Source organism: Poecilia latipinna, unplaced genomic scaffold (assembly GCF_001443285.1).
Source record: "Poecilia latipinna isolate Pla-1442-1.1 unplaced genomic scaffold, P_latipinna-1.0 Scaffold354, whole genome shotgun sequence".
Classification (NCBI taxonomy): Eukaryota; Metazoa; Chordata; class Actinopteri; order Cyprinodontiformes; family Poeciliidae; genus Poecilia; species Poecilia latipinna.
This window is the reverse complement of record NW_015112970.1, coordinates 113,736-138,368: the sequence shown is the minus strand read 5'-3', so window position 1 is coordinate 138,368 and position 24,633 is coordinate 113,736. Positions and strand designations below refer to the sequence as shown.

The window sequence follows — 24,633 nt, the reverse complement described above, 5'->3', positions numbered from 1 at the left end:
CTGCATCACCTGTGGATCATCATGGAAACAGCCTTCAGATGTTTCACTCTTCGTTTGATTCACGCTGTTATCTCTGCCTGACGGTGATTTCTAGTTAGTCTGATGGGATTAGTTAGTAAAGGTCTAAATGCTGCTTATTTGGCCTTGGCGATTCGTTTTTCAGTATTTTCACCATGTTGTTCATTCATTTATAAATGTCACTGTTTCAAACTATTTTTTTTAATTAGCAAGCTAAATATTTACTTTGGAGATAAATGTTCAGTTTACAAATTAAATATTTAACTCTAAACTAAATACTTAGTAAACAAACTAAATATTTTGTTCACAACCAACATATTGACTCCCAATTACATATTTAGCAAGCAAAACAATGATCTTAAAAGCTAAATATTTAGTTAGGAAACTAAATATGTAGCTCCAATCTAATATATTTACTTTGAAGCTAAATATTTAGCTTACAAATTAAATATTTAGTTAACAAGCAAAGTAAAATAGTCAATTTTTACAAATTAAAAATTTGCTCCAAACTAAATATTTAGCTTTAGCTAAATTTTTAGTTATAACTAAATACTTAGTTAAACTAAATCTGTAGTCTACAGACTTAGTTTGAAGCCAGTATTTAAATTCTAAGTAAAATATTTAGCTTTAGGGAGGTAAACATTTAGTTACCAAGCTAAATATTTACTTTTTTAGCTTGCTAGCTAAATATTTAGCTATGACATTATGATGCAACGTCCCTAACCTCGGGATTCATTGCAGTCCATTAATGCACTAAGTATTTGTGCATCATGTCTCTGGGATTCCTCGTCGTTAAAGTTAAAATCAGCCATAAGCAGCTTAAATGAGCAGAAGTCCTGAATCTCTTTTATCTGATGACTGAAATGCTGTAGAAATGTTTCCTTTTAATCTTCAGATAGTAGCAGAAACTTCACAGCAGGAAAATATTAATCTGTGAGCTTTTTCTGCTGGTATCCTGGTTTCCAATTATATTTTAAGAGTATTTTCCCCTCAGTTTATTCAGCTGAGTTTTTTCCTTTCAGTGATTTTCTCATGGGCGTTTAAGTGTTTAGGAAGTAGGACTTTTATGGGGTAATTACATTCCAATGCTAAAAACCAGCATTCTCATTTTCTCATTTTTTTCCTTACAAGCAAAGAAATCTTCTTGCTTTGCTTAATCTTTCAAAGGTTTGTGTATATTTCTTACACCGTTGTCAATCAATTACTTGGTGAATCTTAATTTAAAAAAAATTGGGGACTAAAAACCATGTTAGCAATATCTGAAACTGAAATGTTTTTAAAGTTACTAAGAGGTCATGGATCTTTTTTTCACCAACAACTGGGTGATGAAGTTTGGATTTTCATTAAATAAAAAGAAAAAGAAACTACAGCAAAAGAGCTAAATAATAACTAATTATTTAGTCGCCAAATATTCAGTTGGCTAACTAAAACTTTTGCTAGCAGGCAAAATATTTAGTTAAACTAAATATTTAGTTTGGAACTAAGTTTGCTAACAAAATGTTTGGCTTGCTAGCAAAATATTTAGTTTGCAGGCTAAATAATTTAGAGCTAAATCTTAAATATCTTTGTACACTTAAAGTAAGACAACACTAATTTGCAGTTGAAAAAGGATTTGTTACATTGGCAGATTATTTAATTTATAATAAGACATTTTTACCATGTTATAACAATCTGCCAGTGGAACTAGATTGTTTTTAAAATCAGTATTAAGGAATTACTGACTTAAACAAGCTCATATAACTTGCTAAAAAGTTCCTTGTAAGTTAGTTTTGTCTTCTTTCATATGTACTAAGATATTTGCACTACAAACTAAACCAAAAATATTTGGTTTAGTTTGAGGGGCTTAAAAGTTTTGCACAAAACTGTGAAATAGTTAAACGTGCTACCTCAGGTAGCACGTTTGTGAATATTATGCTACATGGGAACATTAATCCTAAAGAAACAAACTTCCATCCTCTGCTCTGAATGAAAAGGTTAAAGGTTAAACATCTTTTCTTGCAGCTGTCTAGAACTTGAGCCATTTTGTTGCGGAGGCCACTAGCTGCTGTTATTCGGTGCGGATCATGTCGAGGATTTGAGCAGACGTTCATCTTGCTAACTTCCTTAAGTCATAATCCCTTTGTTGGAGTCAGGAAATCTCAGTAACCCTCTCTCTCTTTTCCGTCTGCTCATTAACCCGCTCTCCCTCGTTCTCTCCTCCTTTTTCTGCTTCCCCTCCGTCTCTCTCAGTGTCCGGAGAGCTCAGCTGTAATCCTCAAACTCAGTGACTTTATTACTGTAATCTGGCCTGGAATTGGCTTAGCTCTTCTGGAACCAGGAGAACAGGGACAACAACAACAGGACAGCTGCAGGACGGAGGAGAAACGGAGAGAGGAGGACATGGAAGACGATGTTTGAGATGCAGCAGCTCAAGAATGTAAAGGAGGGAAAAGACTGGGTGAAAGAGAAGACTTTTTATCAAAACTTTGATGTTTTTTTCTGAAATCTGATTTCTTTTCTCAAAATATTTTTTATTCTGAGATTTTTTACTTAAACCTCAGAATTCCGATGTTTTTTCTGAAAATATTTGCCTTTCTTCTCCAAATTCTAACTATTTCTAAAAATTCTGGCTTTTTCCTCAAAAAACTTTTTTTCTCAAATTTCTGACTTAAATCTTTGATTTCTGACTTTTTTCTCACAATTCTGACAATTCTTTCCAAATTCTGACTTTTTTCACAAATCTTTTTCTCAAAATTCTCACCTAAATTTCTGAAAAATGAGTTTTTTTCAACATTTTGACTTTTTTTCCCCTCAAAATTCTGAGTTTAATCTCAGACTTCTGATCTTAACCATATAATTCTAATACTGTGTCAATCTACTATATTGACACAGTATTATATATTATAAATATATTATTATATTTTATTATATTGTCAAAATAATTAGACATTCTTGGTGTATGCTACTTTTGTTAGCATATGAAAATAACTTTAGTCCGTAACAGGAAGTCGTGGTTGTTTTGAAGCAATCTGATTGGCTGACTAGTGCTACACTGCCCCCTGTAGGTTTGGCATGTTTACAACAGTCAGTGGAATATTTATGCAGATTCATGCTGATGTAGTCTGTCCTGAAACCCATTTCTTGTGTGTACGATATTTCTTCAAACATAGTGGTGCAAATATTGGTTTAATAAATGTGCGTTCAGGGTTTTGCTCTGTTTTTATAAACACTCTGATATTATTTTGAGCAAAGCTGGACTGGGAGAAGGTGATCCTCTGCATGTTTACTCACCATTTGGTCGTGTTTGAACAGCGTGTGGCATCTCCAGGTGATCAATGATGGCGCTCCTCTGAGCGGTCAATAAGTCCAGACAGGAAGTGCAGCCAACCAAAACATGCAGCGTTCCTCCCAACAGCTTTACCTCCAGACTGAACGCAGCAGAGGAAACAAACTCTAAGGTCCTTAATTTGTCGTTTCCCAGCTGGTTCATTCATGAGTGATGTTTCCACGCTACGCAATGCCGCGTCAGCAAAACATGAACGTCTATTTTTTTTTTTCCTTGGGTTGAGTTTTCACTGGAGAAAAGACGAGGAGCCTCGTTCTCATCCATCTTCTCCTCTATTATTCATCGGCCTCTCCTCATCCCTCGTTCAGCACGCTGACGGAGGATAAAATTGGCCACAGAGGGGCCGAGACGGACAAGCTGCACTCATCCTTCATCCCGTCTTCCTCCTCCAAACATCCATCCAGACTTTGATCAGTCAAAAACTTAATTTATTTTTTAATCAAATTAGATATTTGAATCCAATAAACAACTGAAATAAGTTTATTTATCTGGGAGTCAAAATGAACTACGACCTGAACATTCAGAGAAACATAAAGATAATTACAAAGTCGGTCTTCTGTAACCTGAACCTGAAGAACATTTCCAGGATTAAAGCTTCAGTTTGTAACTTTTATTAAAAAAAGACATGTTTTTTTTTACATACTTGTTAAAACTGTCACCATGTTGTGACAGAATAAATGAGAAAAGATCAATATCCACTTCCTGTCTGAGCTGCTACTGCCGTCTGAAGAAATGCAGCGCTCCCACCAAAAACAACCAATCAGAAACAGTTTTTTAAATTATTTTTTTGAAATATTAATGAAAATTAAAAGCTTAAAGTTATAAGGTAAACATAAATTTATGAAGGGATAATTTCAAATTATCATTAAAACTCTTTGAGAAGTTTTAATAAAGCAGATCACACACAAACAAAATTAAATGTAATACCAGTTATTCATTCAGATTCACTGCATCATTTGGAAGTTTATGTTTAGATGTTTTGTTTAGAGACTTAACTTTTATTACAGGTTCTGAAGTTTAATTCAATATAAAGGTAAACACACACACACACACACACACACACACACACACACACACACACACACACACACACACTTGCAGTTCTGGGATTCCCACTATTGGTCTTCATAGAAGACTTTCGCCATAGCAACAGCAACTTTGGCCACTTTTTTGTCCTTGGCGTCGGGCCCCATGTTGGCACGTGCGAGTTTAACCCAGTACGGCTCGGTCCGGTTCTGGTAGTCCGTCAGCGTCTCTCCCTCCTGCACCGCAGGGTGCTCCTCTTCCTCCTCTTCCTCCTCTGAAAACACAGTTAAATCTGTTAAAGGTGCAGAGGAAAAGATTAGCTTAATGCTAGTTTCCTGTGGTTGCTAAGCAGTTTATTAAGCTGTTCATGTTGTTGAACTGGTTCTGGTTCTGTCATGTTAAAACTTCAAACTATTTTATTGGGGCTTTAAATGTTAGATCAGATGTAACTGCAGTGATCTGTGAAACTTTCCAGATTTGTAATTCAATTAAATGTTTAAAATAGTGACTCAATTAAAATATTTAGTTTTAATAACCTTATATCAACAAAATAAGCAATATTTTAAGCTTAAAACCCCTTTTGCTGCTAAATTATTGAATAAATACACGTAAGAGTTTAATTTAATGTTTTTAATCAGTTATTTATGCTACTCAACCATCAGACCAGTGCAATAATTGAGTTAAAATCCGTTTAGCGACAAAGGAAACTATTAAGTTTCCTTTTTTTTTGTTTTCACAAAAATGGTCATGACTATCTTTTTTTATTTGACTGGAGTTCGGTGTGAACTCTGACTCTATAATAGAGCTGCAACGAACGATTATCTTAGCAATCAATTAATCTATCAATTATTCTGATGATTAATCGATTAATCAAATTAAAACACTAGGACATTGAACTGAGTTATTGAACCACATATCGAAAACTTTGATGTTTTTTTTTTTATATATTCTTTGGTTTGGCTGTAAATTGCCTTTGTAATAAAAAAAATCTATTCAATGAATCAAAATGAATGCACTAAAAGCTGAAAACAAATGAGAAGTTTGTGTTGGTCATGTGAGGGAAGTCAAGAAATTCCCTGTAATTATGAAGCAGCTTTTACAATTTATATTTCCATAAATTAGAAATATTTTGAAAAGTGTGTAAAACTGGAAAACGCAACAAAAATAAAGTAACAGACTCATCAAATGTAATTTCCAAGCAACAAAGGAAGCACTTGTTGCAGAACACATCAAAGATGCTGAGTAATCCCTTGCCTTCATCATCCTCGCTGTCGTCCTCCTCCTCTTCTTCCTCTCCTTCTGCTCCTCTGGGTTCCTCCTCCTCCTCCTCCTCTTCATCCTCTGACTCAGACTCTTCCAGCCACTCCTGCGTCTCTGTGGAGACAGAAATCATAAATCATCATGAAGCCTCGCAGCCTCAGCTGGGATCAAAGCGCCGGCCGCCTGATTGGCTCGCTCACTTGGGTCCATTTCCACCAGAACCTCCCACTGGTCCATCTTGTGCAGGTCCAGGCAGTAGAAGTCGCTCAGGGTGAACTGGCGGTCTCCCACCTCGAACATCCCGCCGTACAGGTACAGCTTGCCCTGACGCACCGTTGCCATGGCGCTGGACCTCGGACACGGCTCCGGCGTCGGCGCCGAGGCCGAACCTGCGGAGCGAAGCTCAATCTGAGTATAAAACGTGATTTTTGTTTCAGACTTTCTCACCGTCACTAGCTGCGTTTTCGATACAAATATGTCAAAATTTTTGTCTATATTCTGCTAATGTTGGAAAAAACCCACATTATCGCAATGGCAATGTTTCCATTAAAATGTAATTAAAATAATGTGTGAATGTTTGTTCACACATTAAAATAAAAGCAGCAATAAATGTAAACAGCTACATCAAACATAATGTTTTCATTTTGCAAAATATTCATTTCGATTCGGCTGAAAAGCCACCTCATCTAAACGCACAAAAGATTTGAGTTTTTTCAAAATTGGTTTGTTTCCATTAAGCAAATATATTTTTTAAATGTCAAAAGCAAATGAGGTTTTTTTTTATGCTGGGACGAATCGACAGACGCAAATTTAATGTTTTTCACGAAAACTGGAACGGAAACACGAGTCGTGTGATCAACAACTGAAAGTTCCTGCTGACGGAAGCATTTACGCTTTTTCAAAATTAACTTGTTTCCACTAATATATTTTTATAATTTTAATTTGCACAACATTATGGTTAATGGAAACGCAGCTACTGCCACTAGTTACCATCTTCCTCCTCCTCCTCCTCCTCCTCTTCCTCATCCTCCTCCTCCTCCTCCTCTTGAGGACCGGGGATCACTTCCTTGATGGTCATCACCGTGCCGTCCTCTGTCACGACCTCCTTGATGACCTCAGTTGGTCCTCGAGCCGCTGCCTCCTCTTCCTCATCCTTCCTCTCCGCTCCTTCGTCCTCCACTTTCTTCCCCCTTCGTCGTTTCTTCTTCTCCGATTTGGTTCCCTGAAGGAACAGACAGAAAGTTAAGTTCACTAACCACTAATTCACCAAAAGGATCTTTACTCTGCTAATATTAAAAGCAAAATCAACTAGAAACTAGTTCTGTCACAATAACAGATTTTTCTGGATTATAAATTTTCCCAGAAGTTATTGATAAACGATAATACTGTTGTTTTGAGACAGTTTTCAAGTGATACATTGATACTGGCATAATAATGAAATTTCTCCCTCTCAAGGAAAACCTGACACTCGAAATGGAAGTTATTTTAAATTTCCAAAATAAAATAAAACAACCGGAAGCATAAATAAAATTGATTATGAAATCTTTGTAACAAAAATTACGCTTCAAAAAATATTAATCATCAGAATGTAAATTATCAAGCTGATTTTAATTCATCATGCAATTAATTGATTAATCGCTTATTGTGACTGGCTGATGTGAAACATAAAAATAATGCTAAACATAAAAAGACAACTAGCGGAAGCTAATGCTAAACTGCTAAACATATAAAAAAAATAAAGCAAGAAAATGTTAAACTGCTAAATGCAAAAATTTGCCAGAAGTTAGTTATAAACACGAGACAAAAAAAATCAATTAGGGGAAGATAAACAATAAAGATGACTTGATTAGTTTATTTTTATAATTTCACTTTGCCCAACTTTGTGGCTAATGGAAACGCAGCTACAGTCACTAGTTACCATCATCTTCCTCTTCCTCCTCCTCTTCGTCCTCTGGACACTTACAAACAAATTATCACTTTAAGTTGTTGGAATGACCAACGTCAAAAACATATCATGTGACATAAAAGTTAATCCAAGTCATGAAAATGGGAAACAAAAGGCAAAAAACGGCTCAAAAACGGCGGCCATCTTGAAAAATGGCTCTTATTCTGAAATTCAAGTGGCTAAAGGGAAATATGGAAAACATACATGCTAATGCTGGAAATCTTTTTACTGTAATTTACTGTAGTATTATCCATCCGAAGGAAACTTTAATGCAAAGATTCGGACCTGTGGAACCAGAACTGTCCGGAACAACAGACACTAAGCAGGAAAAGTTCGAGGTAACTTTTATAAAACGTTCTGTTCTGGTCCAAACTGATGAAGCAGAGTCGGGTTTACCCTGAGCAAGCCGGGGAACCAGCGGTTCTTCACCGTATCGTACAAGTACAGGTCGTTGTAGAAGTCTCCCTCCAGTGACTCCTCCTCCTCTTCATCACAAACACCGCCGAACAGAACCGCCCGGCCCGCCGGACCCACGGCCAGAGAGAACCCGGAGCGGGGCGGCGGCTTGCTCCCAGACGGGCTCAATCTGGACCAGGACCACTTTTCTGCACCACAAACAGTCAGACTGAGTGAAAATCCCCAAATTACAAGAGAAGCAAAACTTTCACATATTTTTACTAAAGTAAAAGCAAAAAGTATCTGATTTTAAACTTTAAATGTCATCAGACAGACAAAAATATAAAGTTATGTGCAAATTCTGGCATCTTAGAAACTAAAATTAAAAATTCACACAAATAAAAAAAGTGTTTTCAAAATAACCCCTTTCAAGCAGAAGGAACTTTTCTATATGATGTTTTTCTATTTAATATCAATACTATGACAGTATTAGAGCCTCGCTGAAATAAAATGACAAGAATAAAGTCATACTAAGACTTTATTCTTAGTACTCAAATTTATTCTCATATTATTTTGACTTTGTTGTTGTAATGTTTCTACTCTCGTATCATTTCGACTCGTACAAAAATAAAGTTGCAACAACAGGAGAATAAAGTCGTAGCTTTACGGAAATAAAGTAATCATATAACAACTTTATTTATTATTATTTGTTAAATTTATAGTGACACTATTCTGCATTGTTTCAACTTATATGAGCATAATGTAGAATAAATAATAAAGTCACAATAAGGAGAATAAAGTCCTATCATTACTTTATAGAATAATAAATAATAAATATTTCAAATAATTCATATTTGACTTATTACCAGAATATTATTATGACACTATTCTCACATTATTTCGACTCATATGAGAATAAAGTCACAATAAAAGGAGAATAAAATATTATTATTGACTTTATAGGACAATAAAGACAATAATTATTGAATAAAAAGCTATTAATTCAATACATAATAATTTACTAAACAATTACTTATTGAAATAAAATTATATATTATTATTATTTATTTATAGAAATCATTTGAATTTGAATAATTTTTTAAAATAATTTTTCTTAGTATTGTCCTAATCCTCCATCATATTACCTAAACGTCACTAAAGTAAATGTAACTAGTTAGTCCCTGCCTCTGCAGGTGAGGCTTGATTTCTGCTGATCGGTCTGATCGCTCTGATCGGTCTGATCAGTCTGATCGGTCTGATCGCTCTGATCAGTCTGATCGCTCTGATCGCTCTGATCGGTCTGATCAGTCTGATCTCTCTGATCGTTCTGATCGGTCTGATCGCTCTGATCGGTTTGATCGGTCTGATCGGTCTGATCGCTCTGATCGGTCTGATCGGTCTGATCGCTTTGATCGGTCTGATCGGTCTGATCGGTCTGATCGCTCTGATCGGTCTGATCAGTCTGATCAGTCTGATCGCTCTGATCGGTCTGATCGGTTTGATCGGTCTGATCGGTCTGATCGGTCTGATCGCTCTGATCGCTCTGATCGGTTTGATCGGTCTGATCGGTCTGATCGCTCTGATCGGTCTGATCGCTCTGATCGCTCTGATCGGTCTGATCGGTCTGATCGCTCTGATCGGTCTGATCGGTTTGATCGGTCTGATCGGTCTGATCGGTTTTGTACCTTGTCCGTCTTTGCCGTCTCGCTTCAGGAGAAACATGTCGGAGTGGATGCTCCCCTTCTCCACGTCTTTCTTCACCCTCTAAACAAACGAACGCCGTTAGACGTTTCACGCAGCAGAACATCCGTAAATCTCAGAGCGAGCGCGTACCACTTTGGAGTATCCTCCATAGATGATGACGCCCGCGCCGTCCGGCGTGGCGGTCATCTGGCAGGCGGAGCGTGGAGAGGGGGCGGAGCCTGACGGAGTGAGGCGGGACCAGGAGAAGGTGTCCAAGGAGAAGGCGTGGACGTCATTGTAGTAGATGAAATCCCTGCAAAGGGAGGAGAGAAATCAGCTGAACCAGAGCTGGAAGGTGAAATTTCCAGACAGTAAAAATAAAAAACTCGTTTAGTTCGCAACAAAATCAATAAATCAGACATTTTTCATCTTAATCCATTGTAAAAACTAAAACATTTGCTCTTTGACACATGATACCATATTTCATTAACTTGCTTTGGAGACATTTAAGGTGTAAGGAGCTATTTAAAATGAACAGACATGTTTGTGGTTCTTTCAGGCTGCAAGGGAGCGAGAGAGAGCTAAACTTAAAGCAGATAACATGAAGGCTGAAAACAGATTTTAAGAATATTTTTTAAAAAGATTTTGCCTGATTTTTTGTTGTTGTTTTTTTTGTTTCTTATATGAACTATTGTCATGTTGGTCCTTTCCAAATTTCCACTTAACTTTGTGTTTCAGTCCATCTGATGATGTCATTTTTAAATATGAAATGATTGATAACTTGATCAGCTACACAGTACTTGAGGAGACTTTTTGTCAAATACTTTTCTTGGATGGATCATTTTTACTTTTACTTGAGAAAACATATTGAAGTAGAACTACTTTTACTTGAATATAATTTTTGGGTACTCCACCCACCTCTGCTGTTTAATAAACTTTTCAAAATGAAGCAAGAGCTGTATACTGATCAAGTCTAGAAAAATACGATCAACTTGAAATATTTAGGATATAGTTTGTTGATTTTTATTTAATCTGGAAAACCTGCAAAACTTTTCTATGTTTTAAATCTGTAATAATTATAGGTCGCTTGTCTACAGAAAAGGTTTACTGTTGATTAGGTAAGAATAAAAACATAAGAGAGTTTTTGAAATTATAATTAAAAACAAAAATACTGAAAAGTTTGTGCCCCCCAGAGTTCTTTCAGCTTGACATTTCTGTCCACCGTGCCAAAATGTTTGGACACCCGTGTCCCAGAAGGTTTACGCCTGACTCATCCTGCAGCTACAACAGCTAAGAGAACGGAGCTGGAACTTGTTAAACGAAAGCTAAAAACACGGAGAAGTTACAACGTTTGCTCAAATGGTGCTATAAAAACGAAAGCAGTAAAAGCTTCATTAAAATACTGTGTTAGGTTTACTTCAGCCCAATTAAAGATAACTAAAGCAGGATTGGACTCGGTGCAGGTCTGGCTCGATGTTTCAGACACGAACTGAGCTCTGCCACAGGTTTCCCCTCCAGATGCGAACCAGGAGGAAGTTGTGACTCTTCAGACCACAGCAGGTGAAAGCAGGTGTAATGCAGTCGTTTAATTTCACTGTTTATGTGGAGTTACTGGGACCACAGTTTGTTGCCACTGTGGAGTGAAGTTAGAAGTGTTCATCTGCTTGGGGTGTGATCGGACCCGGATTCTTGGTTCAATTGGTTGAATAATAATTAAACCAAATGAAAATAAAATGCAACGGAATAACTTATTACTTATTCATCAAAAAAATTGACAAGAAAAATAGATTTTTACTAAATTTTTTGATGCCGTCAGTAAACAGAAAAGTCCATATATATTTATACATGCATTAAAGGGGAAGTATTAAGTGTTTTCTAGGCACATAGTACCATTTAATAGCACAATCAAGTGACTATGTTGCCTTTAGTTATAAAAATGCCATATATATATCAAATATGATTTAAAAGAAATTTAACTTTGTTATTTAACGCCTTGAAATTGGGCCTCTGTCCCTTTAAGAAGTTCCTGCTCTTTCTGAAACTCCGCCTTCAGGAAGTCATAATAACATGGCTGCTCTGTTAACCCTTTAACAACGTTTTTATCAGCGTTGTTCTGAGAAGTAGCTCCTATAATGTGCTCAGCTGTTCCACCAGGTGTTTGCTAATTGCTGCTGGCTAGTCTGAAGGAGCTGAGAGGGGGAGGAGCTACGTCTGGAAGGCGGCGCTACAGCTGAATGGTTGCCATGGAGATTACTGAATTTCTCAAACATATATCTAAGAATCAAGGCAAAACTCCAGGTTTGCTTTTGCTGAAGGAATAACCTTACATGATGTAAAGATGAAAAAAAAAATCGATTCAACATGATACTGCCCCTTTAATGTTTCTATTTATCTAATAAACAGGGTTTACACTTATTGTTTTATTGAAGAAGACGATTCTGCATGCTTTTCTACCAAGTGAACGTGATTCTCTGGGGTGGCCAGCATTTTAAAAAGTGTGGCCCCCCCGGCCCTTCCTTGGTGACGCCACTGTATAATTAATCATAATTAATTTCTGTTTTGTTTATTTATTTTGGATAAAATGTCTTCTATTTGGATACAATTTTAAATGTAATGATTCTCAGAGAACAGTAATGGCATTATTAAGTCATTACAAATATATTATTTGAAAATGGTCTCAAAATGACAATATTATTGATTATGGGAACACGTTCTGGGACAATTTATTGTCCATCAAAATTGCTGCATGGTTTTTCTTACTCCTCAGAATCAGAACTAGAGCGACTCAACTAAAAGATTTAGGCTGGAAAATCTGAGCATAAAGTGTAAGCGTTGCATAATATTTTATGATCTTGTTTAAATCCTGTGAGGTAAATCTTTTGGTGTGTTTACCTCGTGCTCTCATGGAAACCTCCAAACACCAGCAGCTGCCTCTTGCTGAGGACCATTCGATGGCCGCTGCGACCCGACGGACCACCGGCAGCTCTGGAAAACAACAAACGCTTCAGAAATGCAAAGCAGGAACTAATTACTCAACTGCATTTATTTCACATGAATTCATTAAAGCCTTTAAACCTCATCCAGTTCCCTAAATAACACGACTCGTTATTCCTGTTTATTATTGGTGCTATTTTTATGGCTCCTCTGTGTTTCTGCACATACTTGATGTTTTCCCATGTGTGTGTAGCCAGGTGCAGCACCCAGAGGTCCTTGTAGTGGTAGAACTGCTCCCCATTTGGAGAAGCGAACTCCCCTCCGAACACCCAGAGCTGGCCTCCACCCTGCGGGACCACCACCGCCTGCAGGGAGCAGCAGAGCACAGCGCAGGAAGGTTTGTTTTGTTGCATCAGGCGTCTGCTGGGATGACGGCGCCAACAGGTGAGATCTGTCCGATCTGAGCCGCAGCGCTCTGCCCTCTTGTGGCTGACAGGAGATATGTTCCTCCATGTTTCATAAAGTAATATTCCACTTTACAGGATTATCCACATTAAGGCCATGCTAATAAAAAAAATCATAAAAGTACCAGAATAAAGTAAAGAAAATTACAAGAATAAAGTAATAAAATAATGAGTCATGATATTATAACTTTATTATAACTACATTATGATTTTCTTCTTGTTATACTATAGCTTTATTCTTGTAATATTTTGAATTTGTTCTTGTAATATGACCCTATTCTTGTGATATTATGACTTCATTTTCATATTATTTCGACTTTATTATCATAATATTCTGACTTTATTCACTTAATTTTATAAATTTATTCTCGTAATACTTTGACTTTATTTTCATATTATTTTGGATTAATTCTCGTACAACTTTATTCTCAACATATGAGTTTATTCTAGTAATATTTCGGTGTGGAAATCAGCGGAAAAGCCTTTTGAGTCTTGCTTTATTCTTAATGTCTTCCAACGTACAAAACCAAAGATAGAATGGGGGACATTCTCTTTTTGGTTGTATATGTTGGATACAAAACCAACAACTATCTGTTGTCCATGCATCAGATAGGTGAGGTGTAAAAGTGGTTTGGTTTAAAATAATACAAAAAAATAAAAAATAGTAAAAGACAGTAGGTACCTGGTGGGAGCAGCGTGGAGGAGGAGGGTTGGGTATGTCCGATTTAACCCAGCTGTTCTTCTTGATATTGTAGAAAAACAAATCGTTGTAGAGATACGTCTGCCATTAAAAGAAAACAAACAAACAAAAAAAGATTTTTTTTAGGATTTTCAAATTTAAAATTGCACAGAAAATTTCTCTGGAAAAAGTTTCCACCTTTTTTCCGTTGAAGAACTCTCCTCCAAACAGGATGAGCTCGTCTTTCTCAGGATGTGCAGACAGAGTCGCATTCAGCCTAAAAACAAAAAAACAGCAGAGCAAAATGTCAGAAGTAGCCCCAATTACATAAAATACATAAAAACTACATTTTTGAGAGATTTAAGGCATAAGTTAATTTTATCTTCAGGTTTTTCCTGAATTAATGCATTCAGATGATGGTGCAGAAAAGTAGCTTAGTTTTATTTTTTTTAATTAAAACTAGTAAAGAGGTTAAATTCATCCTAACATAAAATGGTGGTTTCACAAATAAAAAAAATTATTTCTAATCATTCAAATGATTAAAAGCTGATTAATTACTTATATTTAACATCTATTCTTCATGTGTTTTTGGTTTGTGCTGATTTATGTTTTTGTTTATTCTCTTCTTGGTCATTTTATTTCTTATAATAGTCAATCTGAATCTCTTCAATAACTGTCAGATATTTATTAGTTTCTTAAACCAAACTGAGAATAATTAAGAAATAATTACATGTATGAATTAGTCTGAATCAATAATCATTATCAGTAGCTCTCTCTGGACCCAAAATTAATATATTTATAGTTATTGTTGGAAGTAGTCAGAGTAATGTATAGATTTTTTGCCACTGTTGGTTTGAAGGTAAAACAAAAAGGAAAACATGAATCAGAGAAGCTTAATGATTTAGAATCTAAGCATATTAACACATCCGATATAAATAAAGAAACCAAAGCAAATGTAAATCGGCAGGCAAAACCAATGATGTGATCAACATGCTAACTCAAGTTCAAACTTTATTTTTTGGCTTTATTTTATTAAATAAATGAATAAAGAACACGGGTTAAATTTTAAACTGTTTAGATGTAGAACATGAATTGCTTCAGCTTAATAAAGGATGAAATCCCAAAACTGCAATGATGAGATGACTTTCTGTTCTGGTCAGTGTTAATGCATTTAATTTTTAAATCAAAACATAGTTTACACAGATGGGCTTGTGTGTATTTAAATTCATAGAAACACCATCTAAATAAGTCAAAGTCGGAATTGAAAGGCAAAAAGAAAGGAAAAACAGATAACGGAATTAGTCAGTAATGATATCCTGCAGGTTTATTTTTTAACACTAAATCCAGTTTGCTTGTATCCAGTGTTATTTCAGTTCTTTCGTGAGGCCCAGAAGTTTAGACTGAATTTAAAGGTGTCACCTCGGTGCTGGAGGAGGACAGGTGGTTTCTACAATCTGGGTCTTCTTAGCGTCCAGATTCTGAAACTCAGCAATTAGAGCCTCCAAATCCTCCTGGACACACAATAAAAGAAAAGAAAAATCACCTTGTGTTACGGATTCGAATAAAAACGGAATCAGTAACGATAAAACCAAGTGATACCTCTTCTCTTTTGGACCTCTTTGAAACCTTTTTCTCCATTTTAGCGGCCGTCTTATCCGCTCCTTTCCCCTTTTTCTCTTTCTTTCCTTTCTTTCCCATCTTTTCGGTAACTTTTCGTAATTTTAGAAAGATTTATCTGAATTTTGTCGGAACTGAAAGCCCAAACAGACTCCACATGCTGAAAAGGTGCGCTAACTCTAGCCAACTGGGATTTACTTCCGGCAATATACTTGGGCTTCCGGTGGAAGTCAACAGCGCCCTCTCTTGTACCGGGTCACACATTGCAGTTTGGAGCAGTTCTTCAAATTTTCTGACCCCAATGCCTCGACAGGAAAGCTTTAAATTAAGTCACAATATCATCAAAATGTTAATTTATTTCAGCAATTGAAATTAGAAAGGAAAACCCATATACTTCATACATTTATTTCTCTCCAAATAGTGTACTTCCAGCATTGTAAATCCACAGGGATTTGGGTGACCAAAACTGACAGAATTAAAAATAAAAGCATAAATATATGAATGGCCCAATACATAAATCAGAACTACCTAAATTGCACCAACTAATATAAAAAATAAAAACTTCACTTCATGTTTTATCATTTCATTGACTGTCATATTTATTTTATATTATATATTTAAGCACATAATATAAATGTTACTGTTTTTAACAGAAGGATTTGCCAACTTTGTAAATGCTGTTTGAATATTTTTAACCAAAAAAAGGAAATACAGTGTGTAAATTTGTGGTTCCGTCTGTACAATGCTGGGTTTCCTCTCTGATAACTGTGGATGTTGAACATTAAAAGAAAGGCAAAGCAGTCTTATTTTATTATACTTTTAGTAACAAGGAAATTCAAAGTGCTTTACGTGATTAGAAGGAAAATAAAACAACAAACAAGCATCAAACATTAAATTGCAGTGGTTTAAACCGTTTATGATGTCAGTTATTCTCTGAACAAAGGTCAATTTAGCCTTCTGGTTCTGGGAATATTGTTCACTTTAGGTCCAAAGATAATAACTTCAGTTTTATTTCTGTTGAAGGTGAAAAACGTTATGGTACCTCCACACATTAACTTGCTGTTTCTACTGAAAGATTGAATGGGCTCTTTTTCTCTCTTGATTACATTGTGATGTAAAGCTGTGCATAATCTGCATAGTTATGGTAATTAATCTTATTTTTTTCTTACTTTATTATCTGAAATAGTGGGAGCATTTAGACTTTAAATTATTTTGAGAGTCCAGGACTGAACCTTAAGATGTTTGAGAGCTCTGTTATGTTAAAGCCTTAGAAGCGGTGACAGGATGTTCTGAGAAACTCCAGGACGGAGACAGTCTCTCTAGGTGAGCCGGCCCAGGACAGAACGATCCGAAAACAAACACATGAAGTCATTTATCTTCTGAGAGTGTGGAATGTCACAGGGAGAACCGGACTGAAACTCATCAGACAGAAACCGTTTTGGCACCCTCACACGAAATCTGACACAACAAAAGCAAACCTAACTGATCAATGTAGTTAAAATCACACATTTTAAACTAACATTAGTCTAGGTTATAGAGCCAATTATTGAACTAATTTGGATATTTCTCCTAATTTAGCCTGATTTTCTCAGTTCTGTGATGAGGTTTTTTTTTGGGTTGTGAAAATAGTTCGAGTTGGATGCTGCCCTCTTCCCACAGTGGCCAGAAGAGGGCAGCACTGTGTTCTTATTGCTTTCCAGGTTCCAGACCTAATTTATCCCCCGACAATTACAGAGATAAGGTCTCCCACCAAAACAATATGAAAGTGATCCATCAGTCATGGTTTAATAGATGTGACTGTCTGTGAGGTATTAGTTTTATCTTTCATCCGCTCTAGTCATTTCATATTATTTCTTAGCTCTTCACGGAGATTAAAAGTAAAATTTTCACACGTGAACGGTTTTGGATGTGACAGCTCTTTTCCAGCCTTCTGTCAGCATGTTGTAATTTCATTTTTCCTTTTCAGGATCCCCAATCAGCTGACCGCAAACGCACACAGCACATGATGCTCCACACACTCCTGACTGCTCACTCTGCTGCAGGCTTCTTCACAACTGACTGAGTAAAGGTCAGGCTTTGTTCCCCTCTAACTGTGGATGTGGCTTTGCTTTGTAGAGTAAAAAATACAACAAGCAGCTTTGATCATCAGAATTAACGTGATTGAGATCGCTGCTGGAGGAGATTCGGATATTTTTATCAAGCTTCAATTTATGTACAGAACTGTGCAAAAGCTTTAAAAGCTGCAGGCCAGACTATAAAATAAGCTCTTAAAAACTCACTTCAGATAAAGTCAACTACAACAAAGTATTTCTTGGTCTGCTTTTCTATTTTTGTTTGCTGCTTTTGTGATATTGCCATTCATTCAAGATAATATCTAATGACATCACATGAGGTTTGAGCAACCAACAGCTGCGTTTCTGTTACAAATGTTTGCAAAACTTTGTAGATATTCAGCTAATATTCCACAATTTCATAACAAAATTAAAATCAATAAATTTGGAAATGGATATGTTTACGCATTAAGTTATTAAAAAGACGCTGCGTCATCATCCTCCAACCACTTCCTGTTGCCTTCTTTGTCTTTTCCACCACTAGAAACTTTCGGTTGTTGTAATGCAAAAAAAAGTTTCCATTGCAGTTTTACAAAATACACAACTTTTGATGAAGCTGAAAAATCACCTCATTCTGGCACAAAAACATCAATTCGGCTGTGTGTTGCACAGCTGAATGGTTGCCATGGAGATTAAAAAATTTCTCAAGCAATCATGAAAGAATCAAAGCAAAACTCCAGGTATGTTTTTGATGTGAGAATAATATTAGAAACAAAGCCAAAAAAAGGTCAATTTTACATAATACAGACCCTTTAATAAACTTGATAAAGTTACTAGGATAAACCTAATTTGATTACTTGTAACAAATTAACTTGTTTTTTTTTTAAGATGGGTCAACTGTTTTCTTTTTTCAGAGTTTTTTTTTTTTGTTGTTGTTTAAGAGAAATGTCTTTTCAAATTTCTTCAAGAGATTTCCAGGAAATCTGACCTGTGAACATGGAAACGTTTCTCACTCAGCTGTAAGTGGAGCAGATGGCTGGATAACACCTGCGTCCACACACACACACCTACACTTACACTAGTGTGACTCATCAGTGTTGCGTCAGCGGGCATCAGGCCCGTTAGTCTGAGCATCAGGTCGTGAGCGACGATGCAGCAGGAGAATAACGGCCTGAGGGAGGAGATGGGGATCGATAACCCGGCAGGACAGGAAATCACTTTCCTGGTGAAGATGAAGGTTTTTAAGTGACGCACGCCTCCGACAGAGCAGGAACACAAACACACAATCTACACGCCGTAAACAGATCCCGCAGCTGCGATCAATCCTCAATTTGTTCAGGATTGAAACTCTTTCCCTCCTTCAAATTGAACAGATTTATTCTGAGCTTCTGTCATTGTTTACACAATTAATCATCAGTTTAGTTCATTTACACAATAAAACCATAAATGTTATAATGAGAACAAAATATGTGAATGTTTAGTATTTACTGTCTAACTAAGAACAGGAGGCCAGTCTTTACACAAGGATGGATGGATGGATGGATGGATGGATGGATGGATGGATGGATGGATGGATGGATGGATGGATGGATGGATGGATGGATGGATTGAACATAAAAAACTGAATCAGTTTTTTTTATCAGTGTGAAACTCTGATTCTTCACCTTTAACTTAAAAACTTAAAATATTTAAATCTGATTTGTCTGTTTAGATTCTAATAAAGGTCTGACTTCCTGTTTGGTTTGTCTCTTTATGAAATAAAAGCTTCTTTTTTATAATTTAAAACATTTTAACACATTAGTTATTGATTCCTTCTTTGATGGGTTTCTGTTTGTGTTTCAGTCCCGGGTTGAAGACTAAATCCGTCTCTCCTGAAGCTCTGAACTGGTGAAAAGTTCAAAGGTCAAAATCTCCCAGCTGCAGCTTTGTCTCTGTGTTCCTGTAAGAAAATAATCATTATTTGCTTTGCCTTGTTGTTCCAGGAGAATCTCACTGCTGGTTTTTGTTCTGTTTGTGTTTATTTGACTGGAATAGACTTTGGACAGGGGAGTAAATAAATAATCAGACAATAGGTGCCTGCAGCCCCTCTGAGCCCCCCAACCCGTCTATATGATCAAAGATCAACCTCGAAACAGACAAAAATAATCACTAATGTTTTTTCACATTTCTGCCTGTCTTTGGACTGTTGGTGCTTATTGTTTTTCCCTCTTTCTTTATGTTTTATTTGTTCATTTCAGTCCTTTTGGGGTAAATTCTGCATCTGTTTCTGGTTTTAAAGTTCTTTTTCACCTTTTCAGTGTTTTTTTTTTTATCATTTCCTGCCTTCACAGCTCTTACCCAGACAAACAAACCTTCAGTGAATGAAGATAAAACTACACTCTGACACAATAAAAAGATAAAATTCAAAATATTATGTTTAACATGAGTTTACACCAACATTAAAAACTGAAGACCAGACTCATTACAACCAATTTATGGCAATTAAATTAACAAAAGTATGTAATAAAAATTCTGACTAATTTCCGAAGAATGTTTCAAACAAGTGCAGGGTTAACCCTAACCCTTCTTTTTTTCACTTCCTGTAGCTGTTAGCTGTATCGTTCAAGACAAATTAATATTTTGCAAAGAACTTTAAAACCAAATATACTGTAAAAAATTAAAAACTGCTGTAGACATTGCTAAAAGTGTTTGCAAAAACAAACTGAAAAATCTTCACTAACCTTGTTTTTTCATTTTTTTTATTATGAAGCATTGCATTAGATAATGTTTATGGAAACTGCAAAAATTCAAAATAACATTCCCAATTTGGCAAAAAAAAAAAAAAAAAAAAGTTTTTGCACTCGCTTAAACTGGCTTTTAAATTTCCAAAAAAAAAAAAAAAAGGGCTAAAGGGGAGATGGAAACACGTTTTCCAAATTTAAAAACTCAAGATGATCAGAATTAACTGAACCAACTTCTTGTGTATTGAATTTATTTAATAATTTTCATTTATTACAGATATTCTCAGATATTCAAATTGGATTAAATTGACCTTTAACAGTAGGAGGTTTCTGTATGATGGTAATTACCAGTAGATTCATCCTCTTGAGTTTGTTGCAGTGAAAAATTATTTCTCCCTTAGTAATTTTGTTTAAAAAATGTCTCATCTTGTCAGATATTTTCTGTCTTAAAGCTTATTTTTGCAGTGTGAAGGCAACTGAACCATTTAATATTCCTGCCTTGTCGACGATGATAGGCTGCAAGATTAAAAAACAGATTGAACACGAATCTCTCTCTAAAGATTTCCTCTGGAAAAAATAGAAGGTTTTTAAACATCAAACAGAGCAGGAGCTGTTTGTTCAGAGCTTCGTTTTCCTCTGTAAACCTGAAGAACAATAGAGAAATGTGGCTGTTTGATCCGACCTCTCCACCCAGCGCCTGCATGCACGGCTCCTTCGCTGCATCTGTTTGTAGAGGGAAGCAGAAAGCAGAGCTCACCTCTGGTCACATTCTCCTCGGCTGCAGAAGGTTTGTTGGGCTGCTGATACTTTTTATCTGGCTTTTCCTCACACAGCCTTCGTGAGCTGCAGCTGCTTTGAGACAGAGTGTGGGAACAATGAGAGCAGAAAAAGTGCAAAAAGAAATGGCCAGTGAACAGTCGAAGAAAAATTCGGAAATGTTGCATTATTTGCTACCAACAGATTTCTTTGGTAACGAGTTGTTCCAGTGTCTCAGAGAAATCAACCATTTGGTCCAGGAACAGAAAAAACTAAAGTTTTCCAAGAACAAGAAAAAAAGAGACTCTATAAGCTGAACTGAAGGTGGAGGAGTCAACTGATCCAGCTGTTTTAACAAGGGGATAAAATGTGAGCCAGAGAGATTATGTGTGGATTACGTAGTTTATAAATGGTACTTAAATGCATCACTGTGGATTGTCAGCAGATGTTGCCACTGTAAACTCTGCAGGAGTTTAAACAGTTAATTACATAAAAAAGCATCACAGTTTTTCTCTGGCTCTTTATTACTTCTGCATATTTCAACTGATTTCAATGTTGTGCAAAACATATTATTAAAAGATGCTTTCCAACAGATTTATCTTAAGGTAGTTTTCATCTCTGATCCCTGATCAGGTGAGTAATTTCAGTTCTAATATATTTTTTGAAATATTTAAACTTTTTTATATGCAGAATCTAAATAAATTTTGTTCTCTTTGGCAGCTTAAAACTTTTACCTACTTTTATCTGCCTCACTGCAACTTTTAGCAATTCTTATTTTTACTGGTTAGTTCTAAATGTATAAAAAGCATAAATTAATTTAGCATTTATGAAGTTCAATATATATGAACTATTGACAGGAATCTTCCTTTATAAAACCTGTTGCATCTCTGAAACTATCAGTTTGAAACTCTGAGGTCATGTTTTCTTTGCTGTTTGGTTTAATCTGATTCTTAAGCTTCAACACGAGACGGATAAACTGACCCTGGTCCAGACGATTCAACCCCTGCTGCATTAAATGCTCCGAATATTTGACAGGATTAAGATTATTGCATTCATAACCACTTACAGGCAGCACCACTTCATGTCTGAATAGTTTGTATATTCAGTCTGAATATGGAGCTGGTTTCACTTTTTTGCTTCATGGAGAAACATTTTTGTGTTTGTAAATTAAACAACTAAATCTCTTAAAAATAAAGAGTACAACTAGTGTGATTTATACTTGTTTTAAGTTGTACTTGTTTCAACTTAAAACAAGTTAATTTGTTGAACACATAAATATGCAACATTCAGCAGGAACTATTTCTAAAAATAAGATATGTGACAACCTGTTGGAGCTTATTGTGGGTTTTCTCTGCAAGACGTGAAATAAAGTTTCAAAAATTAGACGGTCACCTTTAAATATTTGGTCAAAACTCCAAAACAAGTTCTTAAAACTTCAACTACAAACTTTTTGCATCCTTCATCAGGCTTCTGGCTCCGTTCTGGTTGAGTATTTGGGCCTCATTTAAACTTCCTGATTTACTGGCCTGAAGACTGTTAAACATCCAAAGATTCAATGGGGCTGAGGTCAGAGGTCATGCCACAAACTGACCTTAGTGTTAAAGTTTCACCCACTTTAAAATCAAAATGCACTGATGTGATACTGATGAAGGAAAGATAGAAACTCCACCAAACGTTTAAGTCTTTAGTTCCTATTCCTATCTGTCTCCTTCAGTGAAGAGGCCAAAGAAGAGATTGAGAAGCATTTTAATAGAGATAAAAACAGGAAGTGAACCACGGTGTGCAGTCTGTAAGACATGATGTCTGATAAATGCAAAGATTCTGTAAATATCTGGTCATTTCTGCACATTTAAAAGGCCAGAGGAGCACTTCTGAGTCACAGTGTAGAAGAAAACACATTTCCAGCATGTAAGACACAAAAATGAAAAATCTAAACGTCACATTAGATCTACCAGCACAATAAAGCACATCTTCATCCACCTTAACATCATCCAGCACCAGAAAAAAGATTTACTTTTTTCTGCTAATAATGATGATCAACTTCAAGGTTAAACAGGATTTCATAATTACTATGATTTTAATGTTTATTTAAAGAATTTTGAAATCATTTGAGAACATTTTAACTCAGAATGTTTTAAAGGAAACTTCAGCTTTCCATACTGAACTCATGCAGAGCCGAACCTAGAATTTAATCTGTCTCTTTATTCCCAAAACAGACAGTAATATTTATCAATACGTATCCAGTGGATGTTTTAGAGGTTTTTATTTTTTACTTTACTTCTGTTTACTTTTTTCACCCTCCTCAGGGAACCTTTTCCAGAAAAGTGTGATTTTTATGTAAGTTAAGCCAAGTATGAATCCTTCAAGCACATAGCTGCTCTGAAACAAAATGGATGACAAATAATCGAGTTTAAAGACAGAATCTTCAGGCACTTCAGGCCATAAAAACACATTTTCTTTTACTGAATTTATGAAAAATAAATGACATGAAACTATAATTTACTCAAACATGATCACATTATTCAAGGCATTCACATTAATTTAACATTTTACCATTTGTCTCGTTAGAACAGCGAACCTGTTTTATTGGGATTTTAGATCAAAACAAACTGGAGCGTAATCATGAAACTTGAAAAGATTTTTGCATCATTTTCAAAATTACTTACATATAAAATTCTGAAAAGTGTGGAGGAAAACTAATAGCGCATATTATCCTGAATAAACCATCATCATGGTGCAACATGGTGGTGGCAGCATCATGCTGTGGAAGCTGGTCAGAGTTGATGGAGATAAAATAAAATTGTAGAAGTGAAAAAGACTGGAGACTGGGGCAGAGCCCCATTAAAAAAGTAGTTACATGTCATCAAATTAAGTTTGTCAAACTTTATTTATGTTACTTGGATGAACTTCATTTAATTACTTGTGACAAATTAACTCAATTTTCTTCAGTTTGATCGCCTGTTTTGTTCTTTCAGTGCAGCCAGAGCTATGGTAGCATAGATTAGATCAGTGTCTTAGAATGGCCCAGTCAAAGCCCAGACCTGAATCCAACTGAAACCAGATGCTCACCGATGTTCTCCATCCAGTTTGACTAAGTTTGAGCTCTTCTGCAAAGAGAAATGGGCCATATGTGCAAAGCTGAATACAAATGCATGCCACACTTCTCAGATTATTTGTAGAAAACTTTCTCTAGTTCGAGTTTGTTGTTCAGGTGAAATACATCAAAGTTTGCAGTTGCAAAATTTTTTGCCAGGCGATTCATTTCATGTAACTTTCAGCTTTTATCAAACTGAGATTTAAAAGTAAAGAAAGTCAAATTCAAGTTAAACGTTTCCATTCCTCATCTCCAGTTCAAACCTCTTTCTGTGAGTTTCTACTCTGAATACAGCGAATCTGGTTCCTCCATGATCCGATTTAACCCTCAGCCTGACCTCCAGCAGCAGCAGCGGCAGCGGCAGCAGCAGCGGCAGCGGCGGCAGCAGCGGCGGCAGCAGCGGCAGCAGCAGCAGCGGCAGCAGCAGCAGCAGCAGAAGCGGCCGCAGCAGCAGCAGCGGCAGCAGCAGCGGCAGCAGCAGCAGCAGCGGCAGCGGCAGCAGCAGCAGCGGCGGCAGCAGCAGCAGCGGCGGCAGCAGCAGCGGCGGCAGCAGCGGCAGCAGCAGCAGCGGCAGCAGCAGCAGCAGCAGCGGCAGCAGCAGCAGCAGCGGCAGCAGCAGCGGCAGCAGCAGCAGCAGCGGCAGCGGCAGCAGCAGCAGCGGCGGC

At 36.4% G+C, this 24,633-nt stretch overlaps 1 protein-coding gene and 1 long non-coding RNA gene across 2 annotated transcripts in view; both read right to left on the bottom strand.

Annotated features, from left to right (window-relative positions):
- Positions 1–24,633, bottom strand: part of LOC106949639 (uncharacterized) — a 342,173-nt gene that overhangs the window by 218,314 nt on the left and 99,226 nt on the right. The gene's annotated exons all lie outside the window — the stretch shown is intronic.
- Positions 4,258–15,568, bottom strand: klhdc4 (kelch domain containing 4). The gene is made up of 13 exons (XM_015036020.1): positions 15,330–15,568; positions 15,150–15,241; positions 13,929–14,007; positions 13,734–13,832; positions 12,816–12,952; positions 12,546–12,638; positions 9,804–9,966; positions 9,656–9,734; positions 7,971–8,179; positions 6,620–6,851; positions 5,830–6,018; positions 5,624–5,743; positions 4,258–4,643 (listed from the first exon to the last, which is right to left on the bottom strand). The coding sequence occupies exons 1-13, from the start codon at positions 15,426–15,428 to the stop codon at positions 4,459–4,461; spliced, it is 1,776 nt and encodes a 591-aa protein (XP_014891506.1). The 5' UTR covers positions 15,429–15,568; the 3' UTR covers positions 4,258–4,458.